The sequence below is a fragment of the Drosophila ananassae genome, chromosome 2L (genome assembly GCF_017639315.1).
Source record: "Drosophila ananassae strain 14024-0371.13 chromosome 2L, ASM1763931v2, whole genome shotgun sequence".
In the NCBI taxonomy this organism is placed as follows: domain Eukaryota; kingdom Metazoa; phylum Arthropoda; class Insecta; order Diptera; family Drosophilidae; genus Drosophila; species Drosophila ananassae.
The window spans coordinates 5003324-5020148 of NC_057927.1; the positions used below are offsets into that span (position 1 = coordinate 5003324).

A 16825-nucleotide genomic window follows, 5' to 3' on the forward strand; every position below is an offset into this window, starting at 1 on the left:
AATCACAAAGAAAACATATATTATAAAGTCCAGAATTGGGATTTTCTGATGCAAATTGTGCCGAGACGAAGGTGACTTACAATGGAGGCCACCTCTGCTAAAACCGCGCCTTCCGCTCCTACTGCATCCGGCGACAAAATGAACTACGCACTGCAAGTTGCCCTGCAGACGATTAAGGAGCGTTGCATCCAGTTGCAACGCCGCGTGACCAGTATGGAGGAGGAGAACCAACGGCTGCGCGAGACCTCCGCAAGATCAGAAGGTCTGGTGGCAAGTAGTGGAGTAGGTGCCGGGGACGTCACCTCTCTGCGAGCTCAGGTGGGCGAACTGCAGCGGCAAAAGGAGCAGCTGGAGGAGCACATCAGCATGGTGTCCAATGAAAACAGGCGACTGTGGTCCCGCTTATCCCAGTTCTCCAAGGACCAGCAGCTACAACCGGCTCCGCCCTCGCCTGACATGCGTGCCAACATAAACCAGAACCTTGTACGCTCCAAGACTTTCACACAGCACTCTCCCAATCCTCACCTGCGCCAGAAGATGCTTTCCGATGGAATTAGGGATCTCAGTCTAGAGGAGATCGCCTTGGATGACTTTGTGGCTGGCGACTCCGAACTGGGCTATCCCTATGGCCTGCCCGGGGAAGAGACGTCCGCCAGTGAATCAGATGCCAACGTGGATGCCAAACGATGTATGGACGGACTGCAGGAGATGCGGCGAGAAGCGATGAAGCAGCAGCAGGAACTTAGTTCGGCACTAACTCGCTTAGAGAGTCGCATCGGTAAGGAGTCATCGCTGTAAACCAATATCTATCTTGTAACCACTATCTTATCTGATTCTAGCTCTGCAACCCTGTCCGGACTGCGCCCAAAAGTCGGCCAAGAAGCCGGAAATGGCTGACAAAAGCCTCGAGACGGACGAGAGTCTTGGCAACGAAATAAAACACAACGGTCACAATGTATCACCTCCGCCCGTACAACGAATTAACATACTACAGGAAAAAATAAAGGCGGATGCAGCCGATGCTATGGAGAAGACCTGTCCTATGTGCGGCAAGATCTATTCCAGCCAGGTGTCATTTAACGCGTTCCGGGAACATGTGGAGATGCATTTTATCGATACCCTGGAGGTGGAAGTGGACAACAGTGTTGAGCGGCAATACGAGTTCGTATCGCATACTGTGGGCGACTTCTGACCCCGCAGACGCATCTACTTTGCCACCGAGCTCTGACTTTTGTCAAAATAGTGCTGCAAATATCTTAGTACTGCAGTTTGACTGCGTAGAACCGCGTGCTTGTTTAGCTGGACATTGTTATGTTTCCATTAATTAGGCGTGTAAGCGACAAAGCGACATATATCAAAATCCTTTTACATTATAATCTTTCCATATACCATGAGTGTGCATGAATACATAGTGTTTAGTTACAGAATACGAAATACAGTTTAAATATAAAGACTAAAAAATATTAAGCTACTTTCTTCTGGTGCCTGAGCCGGAGATGATTGAAAAGTGAAACCAGCTGCTTGCCCAACATAATTGCGAGCTGACAACCAATGGCAACAAATGATGTTACCACAGCTAGTGGCCATTGTCCGTCCTAATTGAATGGCTCTTATGTGAGTCACCTACATTAAACGAATTGTGGAACATTCGAAAAAGAAGTTATGGTGAAAATTAATTATGCTGTAACTGGTCAGAGGATTTCCCAGATTTTTGGCTCTGACGTAGTCGGAACTTGTCTAACAACTTTGACCCAACTTAGATGATTCAATAGTTTATAAAAGAATGGGCAAAATCTTGTGAAAATATTTGGTAATATTTAATAATTCAGATGCAAATTTGAAGATACTTTCTTTTAATGTAACTTGAAAGCATCGCAGCATGGACTAAGCGAATTAGATAATTCAATATTGTTTTATAATTTATGCGAAACGTGTTGCGAATTTTAATTTATTGGACGGCTTAGTGGATATTAGTTCCCGCTGGCTATTACATGGAAATAAAACTAATTTTGAAAACGAAAATGTTTTAATGGTTTTAAACAAATTCCCAAATCCCCAAAGTTATTTAAAAGAAATCCCCTTTAATGCAAAAACATGGAATTTTACCAATGAAGAACCAGGAAAAATTCAAACCTACCATTCACCAATTGAAAACAAACTTGAAAGATCTTTTCCGCATTTCCACTAATTTTCTGAAAGGAAGGTAAATTATGATTTTTCTTATACGGTTTCGAGATATGCACATATTGCGTATACCACCATAGATCATTTATCATTTCGAAAACAAACAGCTGCAATTAGACAGACACTTGTTGCTACTGTTTGGCGCTAATCACGCCCCACTTCGGTTTCGAATTTAGATCCGATCCGATTCCACTCCAATTTCAATTCCCCAGACGCAGAGCCACCGGTGGCACCGTGTGGCACCACTAACCCACTATAAAAGTTAAAGGTGTATTTCCGAGCCGTTTCAGTTGTACGACGTCCGCCGCAGCAGCACCAGCAGCAGCATTGCTACCGTTAGCATATCTCCCGCACCCAACTCGCATCAGATAAATTATGTAAAAACGGAAAGGTCCCGAGAGAAAAGATAAACGCGCCACTAGAATCAATTGAATAATCATAAACGGAACAATCACATCTTGTGAATTGCAACAATGCAATCTCCTAGTGTTTTTCACAAGCTTTTACTACTGCTGCCGCTGGCCTATCAGCATACATCAAATGGTAATTTGAATCCCAGAACCTATATGGTGCCAACTTCGGGAAATAATAAAAAGTGCAATAACTTTGTGGGAAATAAGCTACAAAAATAAAAATGAAACAATTAAATAATTTGAATAATTAAGTTATTTAGTTATTTAATAGTGCCAATCGAGGGCTAAACTGAACTCTTTCTAAACTGAACCATTCGTGGTCCATAATTAATCATTCTGCCAAATCGAGTGAGCCCCAACGCCTTGTTTGGGGGCCCTGAAATGAGAGAGTCGCTGTTAATACCGGCAAATCAAAACAGAAGTGAATTTATTCACGGTATTGGCTAATAGGATTACCAGATGCTTAGTGGCTGAAAGAAAGTGAAACGCTTCATTGAATCGACTCAGGCTTTGTTTTTGCTTCAATTTCAAACTTCCAGATGCCGAGAAACATGTGACACATTGGAATTACGAGCTCCACGGTGAGAATTGGGGCGGTACCTGTTCTTCGGGAGTCCGGCAGTCCCCCCTCCAGTTGGCCGTTCAAAAAGTGAGTTACATCACATACTTCTGAAATAAAATAATTACCTTGCTAATGCTTTGCTAAAAATGGTAATACATTTTGGCATTCCAAGACATTAAAACTTTTTTTTTGTGAATTTCTTAGATAAAAAAGTCGAAACCATTTTGTATAAAAATATGTATCACCTAAGATGGATTAATTACACTGTGCGACAAAAAAAAAAAAACGAAATACACTTGGGAAACGAGATAGTGTAGGTTGTTAATCTGGTCGAAGAGAACTCAAAAATATTTTTTTTATATTTTTGGAACCCTCCAATTTTTATTTATTAAAAAAAAACCGTTTTTCGGGACTTTTTTGCGCTTAAAAATTCCTGAACGCGTTTTTTTCAACCGATTTCAAAATTTTCGGTGTTTTTCAATAGTTAAATATTGTAGCTTTTGAAAAAAAACTATATCTTCGATTTTGTTGAACAAAAAGGACAAAATTTTTACACCTGAAACTGAAGTTTTCGACTTTTATTCGTGTTTTTCGGATTTTGATGCCAGTTTTTCGGTACAACTTACAAAAATTCGGCCATTTTTGATACATATCAATGTTGGCTCATTCATTCTGAATAAAACGAGACAAATTTCATCAAAAAATAATGAAAATTGGTGAAGTTATAACGCTTTTCCCAAAAAAAGTCAACTCAACCTAGCGAGCGCTTCGGAGGAACAATGTGTATAAAAATAAGAGTATATTGCTTTCTTCTGACAAAAATTCTGTCATTTATGCCACATATTAATATTGTCTCATTAATACTGAATAAAACGAGACAAATTTCATCAAAAAATAATAAAAATTGTTGAAGTTATAACGCTTTTCCCAAAAAAAGTCAATTCAACCTTGCGTGCGCTCCGGAGTACCTGTGTGTATAAGACAGGAATATGCTCTTCTTCTTATAGTGCTCCCATGGTTTTATTGACTTTTTTTTGTGAAAAGCGTTATAACTTCACCAATTTTCATTATTTTTTGATGAAATTTGTCTCGTTTTATTCAGTATTAATGAGACAATATTAATATGTGGCATAAATGACAGAATTTTTGTCAGAAGAAAGCAATATACTCTTATTTTTATACACATTGTTCCTCCGAAGCGCTCGCTAGGTTGAGTTGACTTTTTTTGGGAAAAGCGTTATAACTTCACCAATTTTCATTATTTTTTGATGAAATTTGTCTCGTTTTATTCAGAATGAATGAGCCAACATTGATATGTATCAAAAATGGCCGAATTTTTGTAAGTTGTACCGAAAAACTGGCATCAAAATCCGAAAAACACGAATAAAAGTCGAAAACTTCAGTTTCAGGTGTAAAAATTTTGTCCTTTTTGTTCAACAAAATCGAAGATATAGTTTTTTTTTCAAAAGCTACAACATTTAACTATTGAAAAACACCGAAAATTTTGAAATCGGTTGAAAAAAACGCGTTCAGGAATTTTTAAGCGCAAAAAAGTCCCGAAAAACGGTTTTTTTTTTAATAAATAAAAATTGGAGGGTTCCAAAAATATAAAAAAAATATTTTTGAGTTCTCTTCGACCAGTTTTACAACCTACACTATCTCGTTTCACAAGTGTTTTTTCACTGTCGCACCGTGTTATGCAAGCAAAGCAGACGTCTTTATTTTATATGCGCATCTATTAACTCGGATTTGGATATAGCTTATCAAAATTTGTATCAACTAGTCTTTATCCACAAAAAAAAAACTAAAAAAGAAGCACTAGACTTTACCACATTTTTTCTTATTCAATGTGATGTTCTTTGGCTATAAGTTACAAAAGTTTTTCAAGCTAAAATAGTTTAAAAAATACATAATAACCTTACCGCATTACATATGATTTATAAACAACTTTAAACGAAAGCACCAGACATTGACAGCTAATTTGATAAGCGAAACTGAGTTTCAGTACAAATTGCTTCCGAATTGAAAACTCTTTACATGCCACTTTACCCATTACAAGAGGTAATGATTCGGACTAAATATGGTGCAGGGAGTGATATAGAAAATGGCCACTTTTAATTCATTATTTTTATGGTTTTTGCCAGTCGCTCATCGTACCGTTGCCTCGTATCTTGTTTGGAAACTACGATGTGAAACTGAGAGCTCCACTAACCCTGGAAAACAACGGACATTCAGGTAGGTCAGGGGAAAGAAATAATCAGCTACAATTTCTATAATATCCTCTTTAATCCGTAGCTCACATGGACATACCCGAAACACTAAACGGGAAGAGACCCTTCATAACCGGAGGACTTCTTAACGGTCGCTTTATAGCCGAGGGATTCCACTTCCATTGGGGATCCATAAACCAAAGAGGATCCGAGCATTCCATCAACAAACAGCGATTCGATGTGGAAATGCATATCGTCCATCGGAATGCTCGGTACTCTGATCTCACAGAGGCAGTCAAACACAAGGATGGAGTTGCTGTTCTCGGTGTTATGTTCAAAGTTGTAAAGGTAGGTTGGAGGCATATCACTGGCTTATTTCTAAGAGAAACGGTTGAATCTTAACGTGAATCTCGTTTGTTTCGGTTGAATTGAAAACGAACACTATAAGACTTTTTGTTACGTGCCAGACAGTTACCTTCTTAATGGGTGTCTTTTATGAATATATAAAATTTTATATTGACAGTGATAATCTTACTTTCCAGAGTCCCAATCGCTTCTTCCCGGGCATTAACAAAGTCCTTTCCGAGTTGCCGAAAATTACAAACTACAAACAGAAAGCCACTATTCCGGGAAGCATAAGTTTGGGCCAGATGCTTGGTGACTTGAATCCCCGCGACTTCTTCACATATCGAGGATCTCTGACGACACCAGAATGCGAAGAGGCGGTCACCTGGACGGTGTTCTCTCATGTCCTGCCCATATCCCTGTCCTTGGTGACCAAGTTTTGGAGGTTACGGGACTCTGAGGGTCACAAACTCATCAATAACTTTCGGTTCACACAACCACGAAATGGTCGACCCGTGTATTACAGGACTGGCAAGGACCTGAGTGGAGCCTACTTGGGAAAGTGATAACATAGATATTAAGTATAATTTATAAAGTTATTTATTTTAGCTGTAAGCATTAAAAATTGTTAGAAATAAAAGTGTTATTCTTTATCCGGACTTGACTCATTTATTAAAGAAGATTATGAAACTATTGGCACAATTGAAAAAATAAAGCATAAGTCGGTTACAATTTCTAAGGTTAAAGTGAGATTGTCGCTGCAGCTGTTCAATTTTAAAGGGTACATATAAGAAAGATTACTCTGGGAAATTAAAACTTGTAACTTTTCCACCGAAAATAGCTCAAAAGCCATTCAGTTTAGCACATCCTATATTTTTTACAAACCATTAAATTGTGCCATAAACGATGTGAATAATAAGGGTTTATGGATTGTCAACCACATTAATATTATAATTGTTACCCAAGATCAAGGTGGATGCCTTTGTTAAGCTAACAGATAAGCCAGACAGCAATAAAGCTATAATTTTATTGGAGTACTTTAGCTTCGAATGGAAATGATTCAATTGTGCTTCGATAAATGGTATCGACTTTTTTTAATGCTTTTATTCTAAAAAAAAGTTATGACAGACTTAGCTGATCCACATGTGCACTTGTCAGTTAAAAAAAAACTATTCAATAAAGAAATTACAGGCAACGCCAGCACGTTTTCCAGGCATTGAAAAATCGTTCGGTGAACGACATTGTTCGGAACTACCCATTGCCATTACTCAAGTGATTTGATGATACACCTCCGTTCAATATTCAATTTAGTTCTGATTCAGACCAATTCAGGATTCTGCGTGCTTTCTAATCCAAAAAGACTAACAGTCAGAAACTGAGTAACAAAACAGGATTGTTCCGCCTTCATTAATTACCCGAGGGGTGTTTCAATGGGTTCTTTCGGCCAAAGTCAATTATCTTCGATAGTTTGGCAACAGTATAAACTGTAAAGCTATTTGCAATTTCTATGTTAATTGTGCCAATAGGCTGTGCTAAGCTAAATTGAGTAGGGCTGAAACTGCGACGCCGACTGGGAGTGATTGTGGTTATCAGACTGTTATGCACATCCACTTAGAAATTACTGCAGTTCTCCAGTATAAATAGTCCTGCTCAGTTCTGAGCTCTTTACAGTCTTGCTTCAATCTCCACCGGGATCGGAACTAAAATAAAATCAGAACTAAGATTCGCTCCTGAAAATGATCACGTCCAGTTTGTGGTGGCTACTAACAATTCTTGGCAGCGCAGTTGCCTACATAGGTAAGTTACTTTTATTGTTTTTACAAACTGTCAGTTTCTTAATACAATACATTTTTAGAAATCTCTGAAGAATATCTGACTTCCATAAAGCAAGATGCTGCAGACGATCAGGCCGCTGGAGAGTATAACTACGATGAGCAGGGAGATGACTGGCAAGGAACTTGTCAGACAGGAACAGCCCAGTCCCCCATAGATCTAATTTTCTCCGATGCAAAGATAGTTTCCATTCCCCGATTGCGATTCAATTACTATAACCAAACGCTTCGTACTCCACTGATCATCACAAATAATGGGCACACAGGTGAGTAATTTCTAAACGCTAGGTGAGCTAGGAGCACTAACCATCTATTTTTTTGGCAGCCAACATGGTCATTCCTCTGACTAGAGATGGAACGCGTCCATACATAAACGGAGGACTTCTGCCCGGCGACTTTGAAGTTCAGAGCGTGCACTTCCATTGGGGCTCCAGGAATACCAAGGGATCTGAGCACGCCATTAACTATGAGCGCTACGATGTGGAAATGCATATTGTGCATAAGAATACCAAGTACGCCACTATGGGTGATGCCACATTGAATCCGGATGGGCTAGCAGTCCTGGGTATTATGATGAGGTCGGTTAATCGACTGAGCACTCGGAACTATGGACTCAACAAGATCTTCAACCAACTGCCCAAGATCGTGGAGTACAACTCGAATGCAACCATTACTGGCACTTTGAATGTAGGCCAGTTGCTGGGAAATATAGTGACTGGAGAATTTTATACCTATAATGGTGAGTAAATTGAAAATTATAAAGAATATGCATTTTAAAGCAAACATTTTGTAGGATCCTTGACCACCCCGGACTGCGCAGAGGCTGTTACCTGGAATGTTTTCAGCGATGTCCTCGACTTTCCTCATCGTCAAATTGCCAAACTGTTGAATCTTCAAGATTCACGCAAGAGGCCTCTGATCAATAACTATAGGAGCATCCAGGATACGAATGACAGAGAAATATATTATCGGGCTCTGAACTTGTAAAATAAAAAAAAAAATTCTAACCCATAATATAAACTACACATAAACAAACTCAACTATGAAATAAACAATATTTAATACCTTAAAGTACGTTCAAAATGTTTTCATATACTCATATATTATTTCAGGAATTCCTTTAATAATAATTTAAGTAAATTAACGTATTTACAACATTTAATTGAGTTCTTATCGCACTAAGTGAATCAGTTTGTTTGAGAACAAGTATTTTCCATTTCCAGTTGAGGAAGTTCCGGATCTGCTATGCAAAATTATATAATTTTTAACGATAATATTTTTTGTTAGCCTCTTAATTGAGGTCACAAAATTATTATGTAATAATTTGAACTTGATGAATCTTCACTTTAATCAGAGGATTTAATCAGAGGGAGAATTCAAATATAACTTGTTGCCGCTGAAATGTTTTCGTAGCATTCAGCTTTTGACAAAGTGTTGGAAAGTTTGCCAGGAAGTATGCTATTTATTTGTATTTACAGCGATTTTTGCTTAAATTTATTATATTTTGTTACTTTCTCAAATGGAGCAAGGAAATTATAATTAATATTATTTAATAAATAATAATTTTGAAATTAAATGACCCGCTTCTTTCAGTTTGAAAGCTCTTTAGCGTTGCCACGTTTTGTATAAAGCAGCGGCCAAGCTTTTGATTTTAAATGTTTTCTTTTTAACAGTTTGTTAACAGGTGTCTTTTTTTTAAAACTGCCTAATTTATTCAACTAAATGAATCAATATAACCACTCAGACCTTATCTGACATTCAATAAGTACATAAATGTATGTATTAATGTTCTATGTCTATTTGGAAAATAAAACAACAACCAATTTTTAAATTTTAACATTTTATCATTCAACTCGAAGCAAATATTGATAATTAATTTATCCAATGCCCTTATGGAGGGAGTCCCCAGCCCAAAGTCAAGCTGAGTTTCTGATCCGGAACTGCAAAGACAGTGGAGTGTGAGCAGCATTCGCTTGGATTGAGCCTTTGTCTGGATATGACAGATTTACTACGCAATATATTCCCGCCAAGAGATACGAAAAACTATTGGCACCGGAATCAACGCCGGAGGACGTGGGTCGTAGGTGGGGCGAAGAAAAAGGTGAGTACGAGATAAAAGAGAAGTCAGCACCGATGTTACTCATACGCAGTGTGCACCCGAAGCCACGCTTCGCACACGCACTCGTATCAGTTCCATAGACAATTTGCATTTGCAATTTTCGCTGCACTGCCTGACGGGTATTACCCTTCACCTCAGCCCCCCTTTGTTGTCCTTCTTCTGTTTTCCTCTCCTGTCCCCATTGACTGTCGTTTTTCGCGTCTCGCTGCGCACTGCATTTTTCACATTTTTCATTTCCGTTTCCGTTCCTACCTCAAAAAGAAAAAAAAAAGCCACACCCCGCCATCGCCCGCATCGTTCACCAATTTTCTGCGCTTTGTGCGTTTATCTTGGCCGACTGTTTCCTCTCCATCCACCAACCTAGCCTGTCGCCTGCTTATTTGCAGATTAATTTGGCTGCTGCCGCTGTTGTCCCCCTGCAAGTGGACCAAGTGGTGGTGGCGGTGGTGTTTCCACTCACCTGGGGAGCAATTTGTCGCACAATCCTTTGTCGCCAGACCGAGGAATACGCTTTATTTCAACGAAAATGTGTCATTTCCGTTCGTGTCAATATGTTTCATAAATCTTATTGTCAGTGAGACTATATTCTGGGATGACATATCGCTAAATTCTTTTTTCCTGTTGACTAATTTAAAGATCAAGTCTTATGAAAAGGCCAAATGCGGCTAAAGCGCTTTATTAACAATATGTCCTACTTTGTCCTTCATTTACCTACGCATCTCATAATCCCTAGGAGTGTGGGTTTGGTTTTGGTGGCTTGGGGGCTAAGGACAAGTACAAAAACTTGTTCCTTCTGCTGATGATGATGATGTTTCCGCTGGCTGACATTTAACGCGCATTTAACTAATTTCATTTTAAATTGTTGACAATTAAGGAAAATTGCCAAGACGAATCGAGAACAGGACCAATGCCTACTTGAACGCCAGCCAGTCTCCACTTCCCCCGTCGGAGCCAACGAACACCACGTGCCATGTCGCAGTTAATTTGTTGGCAATAAGTTGGAGCACCAGGCCTAATTACAACAACACGCACGACATGACTGCGAAATTTTCATTAAAATCAGCCCTTGCCGAGGCGAGGACAATGCCGCCCCTGGACCAACAGTTGCAGTCACGCCGTGGGCCTGGATAGCTGGTGTTCATGGATCCGCAAGAACAAGAGCAGGAGCAGCTGCCCGTTCGGCTGGCAGTAGGACGGGCTGCCTGGTGGATTCCCAATCCGGGAAAAAAGAAACCCACCTCCCTCCTCCAACTACGTCACGCACCTGTTATTGCCGTCGCCGCCGCGACTTCCGCCGAGGATACGCGAAAAATGTCATTTGCTGCCGCTTTAAAGGATTTGCTGGAGAACCTGTCTTTTCATTGTTACGGTAAATTAGTGGAGCACGGTCGCCGGATTCAAGAGCGGTGAGTGGGCTGTGGTCAGCGGCTGGTTTAGTTCATTCCCACAACTCCGGATGTGGTGGTGGCCTTTTTCAATTAGCATTAGCCATTACCGAAACGGTTAACCACCCGCAGTTTCTTCTGGCTCGTTTTCCACATAACCGCTTTGAGCGTCCTAATTGCATTCCTCTGGGGCACCTACACCAATGAGCAGGATGCCCTGGTGACCACCATGTATCACCCGTTGTATCCCATTTGGAAGGTGGAGTTTCCGGCCATATCCGTCTGTACTTTAAACCGCATCTCTCGACGTGCTGCCTGGCGATATGCCCAGGAATTGTGAGTTGTCTGGACTACAGTTACACGTATAATGTTTAACAATTATTTATACCAGGAGCTCCAAGGATCCAAAAAACCATAATGCCACCTTTTTTTACGAAAAGCTCAAAGCTTTTCTGTACATGTACTATGATCCTACCGATCTAAAAGATATTGATAATGCCCTGATGTTCCAAAGCTTCTTGGATAGGTTTGATACTGAGGCCCATGAGTTATTTTTTAACACCAGAAAGCGAATGCATGTTTTGACGCCAAACTGCAGTGAAATATTCGTGTCCTGCAGGATTGCAGGACGACTTTTTAATTGCCTTGAGCAGTTTGAAGAGAGCTTGACTAGTCATGGTTACTGTTGTACTTTCAACTACGATGGAAGGTAGGCTGCTATTTTCTTTACATTAAACAAATATTTATTCAAATTTTTTTTACAGGTATATTAATAAAAGAGATTTTCGCCAGCGATATTTTGGTCCAGACATGGGTCTGGTATTGACTTTAAAAACACAACCTGATGACAATTTTTACAAGATAAATGGCCACAACGGTTTTGTGGTATGTAAAAATGTTGTATTTCTCTTGCAGTATATTGAAATTTCTGTCAAACATTTTATCCAAGCTTAAAGGTTTGAAGATCGATTCTCCATCATTCGCCATATCTTTGCCAATAATCATCCGATCCCTGAGCGGAATACCTTAAACGATTTCTAGATCGATTCTCCATCAATCTGCATCAAAATCTGGAACAAAAATATTTTTAGATTTTTTGTTAAATTTTCAAGGGGATCCCCTTCAAAATGCGGGAAATGCGTGGGGAGGACTACAGGACCCCGCGATGTCCATATATTTGCCAATAATCATCCGATCCTTGAGCAGAATACCTCAAACGATTTTTAGATCGATTCCCCATCAATCTGCATCAAAATCTAGGAACAAAAATATTTTTAGATTTTTTGTTAAATTTTCAAGGGGATCCCCTTCAAAATGCGGGAAATGCGTGGGGAGGACTACAGGACCCCCGCGATGTCCATATCTTTGCCAATAATCATCCGATCCTTGAGCGGAATACCTTAAACGATTTGTAGATCGATTCTCCACCAATCTGCATCAAAATCTAGGAACAAAAATATTTTTAGATTTTTTGTTAAATTTTCAAGGGGATCCCCTTCAAAATGCGGAAATGCATGGGGGGAGGACTACAGGACCCCCGCGATGTCCATATCTTTGCCAATAATCATCCGATCCTTGAGCACAATACCTTAAACGATTTGTAGATCGATTCTCCATCAATCTGCATCAAAATCTAGGAACAAAAATATTTTTAGATTTTTTGTTAAATTTTCAAGGGGATCCCCTTTAAAATGCGGAAATGCATGGGGGGAGGACTACAGGACCCCCGCGATGTCCATATCTTTGCCAATAATCATCCGATCCTTGAGCAGAATACCTGAAACGATTTGTAGATCGATTCTCCATCAATCTGCATCAAAATCTAGGAACAAAAATATTTTTAGATTTTTTGTTAAATTTTCAAGGGGATCCCCTTCAAAATGCGGGAAATGCATGGGGAGGACTACAGGACCCCCGCGATGTCCATATCTTTGCCAATAATCATCCGATCCTTGAGCAGAATACCTTAAACGATTTGTAGATCGATTCTCCATCAATCTGCATCAAAATCTAGGAACAAAAATATTTTTAGATTTTTTGTTAAATTTTCAAGGGGATCCCCTTCAAAATGCGGAAATGCATGGGGGGAGGACTACAGGACCCCCGCGATGGCCATATCTTTGCCAATAACCATCTGATCCTTGAGCGGAATACCTTAAACAATTTGTAAATCGATTCTCCATCATTCTGTATCAAAATCTAGGAACAAAAATATTTTTAGATTTTTTGTTAAATTTTCAAGGGGATCCCCTTTAAAATGCGGAAATGCATGGGGGGAGGACTACAGGACCTCCGCGATGTCCATATCTTTGCCAATAATCATCCGATCCTTGAGCAGAATACCTGAAACGATTTGTTATTTGATTCTCCATCAACCGGCATCAGAATCTAGGAACAAAAATATTTTTAGATTTTTTGTTAAATTTTCAAGGGGATCCCCTTCAAAATGCGGGAAATGCATGGGGAGGACTACAGGACCCCCGCGATGTCCATATCTTTGCCAATAATCATCTGATCCTTGAGCGGAATACCTTAAACGATTTGTTATTTGATTCTCCATCAACCTGCATCAGAATCTAGGAACAAAAATATTTTTAGATTTTTTGTTAAATTTTCAAGGGGATACCCTTCAAAATGCGGGAAATGCATGGCCATGGCCATATTTTTGACAATAAACTATATCCTGTATTTGCCTTAAAACTTTACCAAGAAACCTCTATGGATATAGCTGAAAGTGTTTCCTTTTTTGACTTTCATCAAATTTAATACTTTAGATTTCCATTTATGAACCACACGCCTACCCGGATCCATTTTCTGGCGGTGTGGCCGAACGAATTGCTGAAGTTGGCTTTAACACCTTGTTGCCAGTGAGGGCTAAAATCTTTGAGACTCTTCCCGAGGCGCGCCGCATGAGTCAGTCAGTGGTGCGACTATTGAATTACACAATTGAAATTAAATTTATGGAAGTAATTAATGAATTTATTTAATTTAGCGCAAATGCCTGTTCGAGAATGAAATGCCTTGGGTGTTCGCCCGACACTACACCTTCAGCAAATGCATTTCCGCCTGCCGGGCTCAAAGTGTCGTCAGTTTGTGCGAGTGTGTCCCCTTTAGCCTGCCACATCGCTACATCGATGGGAATGAGAAGCGCATCTACTGCACTCTGCAGCACATGGCCTGCCTGAAGCGTTACGAATGTGAGTTTCCTGAGGAGTTAATCGCAAATTCATTGAAATAAACGTCTGCTTTTCCCCGGTCCAGTCAAGTGGCTCAACGTCATCACCAGTCGCGAGAATGTGACTGGTCTGGAGCACGAGCTGCAGGATGCCCTCTTCTGTCCTTTATGCTTACCTTCCTGCACAGAGACCCGGTACAGTGTGAGGGGCGCCATGACCCTGGGCCTACCTACTCCCAGTCTGGCCAAGAGTCCGCCGTAAGTCCAGTGGAAAAAGCGGATTCACTGCGGTGGAAATTGCGACTCTTGCGAGTCTTCGATTTCCCCCACCCGTGCCCTGTTTTCTTTTCAATTTCCATATGGAGTCATTGGATAGCCCTACCCCATTAAAGGCGGGCTGTTACAGTGCAGCCATTTTAGCTGGAATATCAAAAAATCCACGAATACATAGGATGTCGGACTTTTTCGCCAAAATGCTTAACAGAATTTAATTAATCTCCGTAAAATTCGTGATGTAATATCTACCCATTTGAGACCCTTTTTTAAGCATCACTGTAGAGGGTTCCCTGACTCCTTGCAACCATAAAAGATTTCCATTTTGCAGGCGTAGCAGTCCCGGACCGCGTGCCAATAACAGTTACGGTTCCGGCTCGGGCCCTGGATCAGGATACGGCAAAGGCTCATCCTCCCCCGCCGAGTTGGCCGTTGTTCGTATTTATTTTGCCGAAACGCACATTCAATACTTTCGCCAGATTATTAAGAGCGCCTGGTACGAGACCTTCAGTGAGTATGCAGATGTGTTCTGTTCGGGAAGAAAGGGACTGGGAATTACTTGTACGATTCTGCATATCTCACCCACCATTATGCTCCTGCCAGGTACAATTGGCAACATCTGCGGCATTATAGCGGGCTTCTCGCTGATTGGCATCTGCGAGCTATTGTTTTTTCTAGCCAAACAATTATGGCAGGCATGCCGGGCTGAAATCAAAGCCGAGCTCAGTCACATCCAAGAGAGGACCCACATCCAAAGGGACACCAAGAGGGACCTGGCGGCGGTACAGCATCCGGATACTGAATCGGAAGGAGAGCGGCCGATGAAGTTGTTTATACTGCCGTAATTGAGCGAAATGCATCGTTAATTTTAAAGCTCACTGATTTTTATGCAGTCTACTCCACTCCACTCGACTCCAGTCAAGTCCAGTGCCACGAAGGAAGTCCAACTCAAGTGCACTTACTTTGCATTGTCACATAAAAATAAACAGAACTCACGTACGATTGCCAATTGGTGGACTGGGAATGGCGAAGGGGTCGCCAAACAGCTGGAGTTGCCAAAAAGGCCCAGACGGTGACATTAGCGCCAGTGGATGTTGTTTTTTGTTGGCCCATTCCCTTTCTGGACGGTTGCCCGGTCACTCGACCAGTTATGGACCACAGCGGATCCGCCCAGCACTTACAATCAGCATTATCTTTTATTTGTCGTATGCAGAGTTGGCAAAAAATAAAAGAACACACGCCGACAAACAGAATGAGAGACACACCATCTGCTCGAAATCATTGTGCCACAATTGAGTCTAAAGTCGATGAGGCAACACAGTTGGAGTCCACTCCATCGTTTGCGACAATTACCATTTCAATTATTCTTCTCGAATTACTTTTATCTGGCGAATAATTTATTGCCGGCTCAGAAACTCCGTGAAGCAAATTTTCTGTTTACTTATTCAGCAGTGGAAAATTTATTTGTTATTCGCTCGAATTGAACGAAACCCTCCGTATGGCATAGACAAGTAATTTGAGGCTTCATTAAAGCTTTACCTCAATGAAATCTTTGACGGGTTTTTGGCTTAGCCAGAAAACATCCATTGGTTATGGGAGGGGAATGGGGCGAAACATACAAACATCCAAGCAAATAAACAGAGTGAAACAAACCAACAGACAGAGGTAAACATTCATACATAGATATGCAAATTTTCGGGAAATTGAAATGATTTCCCATTGAATTTGTTCGACAGTTGTTGACTTTGCCAAGCATAAAACTGCCTAAAAATTGCAAAAAATTTAAACGAACGTATTCAGAAAGAGAAGAACCGACCGGGTTCTGGAAAGCATTGTTAAACAAAGCACAAGGTGGGGGGAAAGTGGAAAAATAAAGAAAGAAAACTCCAATGTGGAAAATGTCTATGGCCACGGACTGAGTTTCAGATTTCAGTTCCGGTTTTGAATCGTGCACGGTGAAAAATTATATTTATATATTTTTTTTTCATCAGAAACTCAATCTATCATTTTGATAGATAATTTGCATTTCTAGCATATCGTATTAATTTATAAGAAATGGAAGCGATTTCCCAATCTCACTTGAAGAAGATTTTCGCTCTGTGAACACTCTCCTCTGGTGAGGTGTATTATCGCACAATACAATATGTATATTGGATTATTTCGTTTGTGCGAGTCGGCCAGGGATACCATGCCCAGAGCTTCTGTTCCTTTTCGTGGAACTGAAGCCCGTTTACCCACCTGGTGGGAGGCACTAATCCCCCACCCGAAGAGACTGGAGGTGCGGGTAGCTTCTGCATAGCTATCAGCTTGTATAGAATTTCTACCAA

At 40.5% G+C, this 16825-nt stretch overlaps 4 protein-coding genes across 4 annotated transcripts; all 4 read left to right on the top strand.

Annotated features, from left to right (window-relative positions):
• The first annotated feature begins 51 nt into the window (after positions 1–51).
• Positions 52–1463, top strand: LOC6500559 (protein spindle-F). Its single transcript, XM_001953443.4, has 2 exons — positions 52–778; positions 840–1463. Exons 1-2 carry the CDS (start codon positions 82–84, stop codon positions 1190–1192), a joined length of 1050 nt encoding a protein of 349 aa, XP_001953479.3. The 5' UTR covers positions 52–81; the 3' UTR covers positions 1193–1463.
• A 994-nt stretch (positions 1464–2457) lies between these two features.
• LOC6500560 (carbonic anhydrase 2) lies at positions 2458–6367 on the top strand. The gene is made up of 5 exons (XM_001953444.4): positions 2458–2727; positions 3137–3246; positions 5304–5394; positions 5455–5717; positions 5912–6367. The coding sequence occupies exons 1-5, from the start codon at positions 2658–2660 to the stop codon at positions 6278–6280; spliced, it is 903 nt and encodes a 300-aa protein (XP_001953480.2). The 5' UTR covers positions 2458–2657; the 3' UTR covers positions 6281–6367.
• Positions 6368–7372: 1005 nt separating this feature from the next.
• On the top strand, positions 7373–8620 carry LOC6500561 (carbonic anhydrase 2). Its single transcript, XM_001953445.4, has 4 exons — positions 7373–7511; positions 7570–7812; positions 7872–8285; positions 8340–8620. Exons 1-4 carry the CDS (start codon positions 7451–7453, stop codon positions 8531–8533), a joined length of 912 nt encoding a protein of 303 aa, XP_001953481.1. The 5' UTR covers positions 7373–7450; the 3' UTR covers positions 8534–8620.
• An 861-nt stretch (positions 8621–9481) lies between these two features.
• LOC6500562 (sodium channel protein Nach) lies at positions 9482–16140 on the top strand. The gene is made up of 10 exons (XM_001953446.4): positions 9482–9647; positions 10540–11071; positions 11183–11386; positions 11442–11759; positions 11815–11932; positions 13825–13974; positions 14043–14247; positions 14312–14483; positions 14830–15008; positions 15102–16140. The coding sequence occupies exons 2-10, from the start codon at positions 10806–10808 to the stop codon at positions 15341–15343; spliced, it is 1854 nt and encodes a 617-aa protein (XP_001953482.2). The 5' UTR covers positions 9482–9647; positions 10540–10805; the 3' UTR covers positions 15344–16140.
• Positions 16141–16825: the final 685 nt, after the last annotated feature.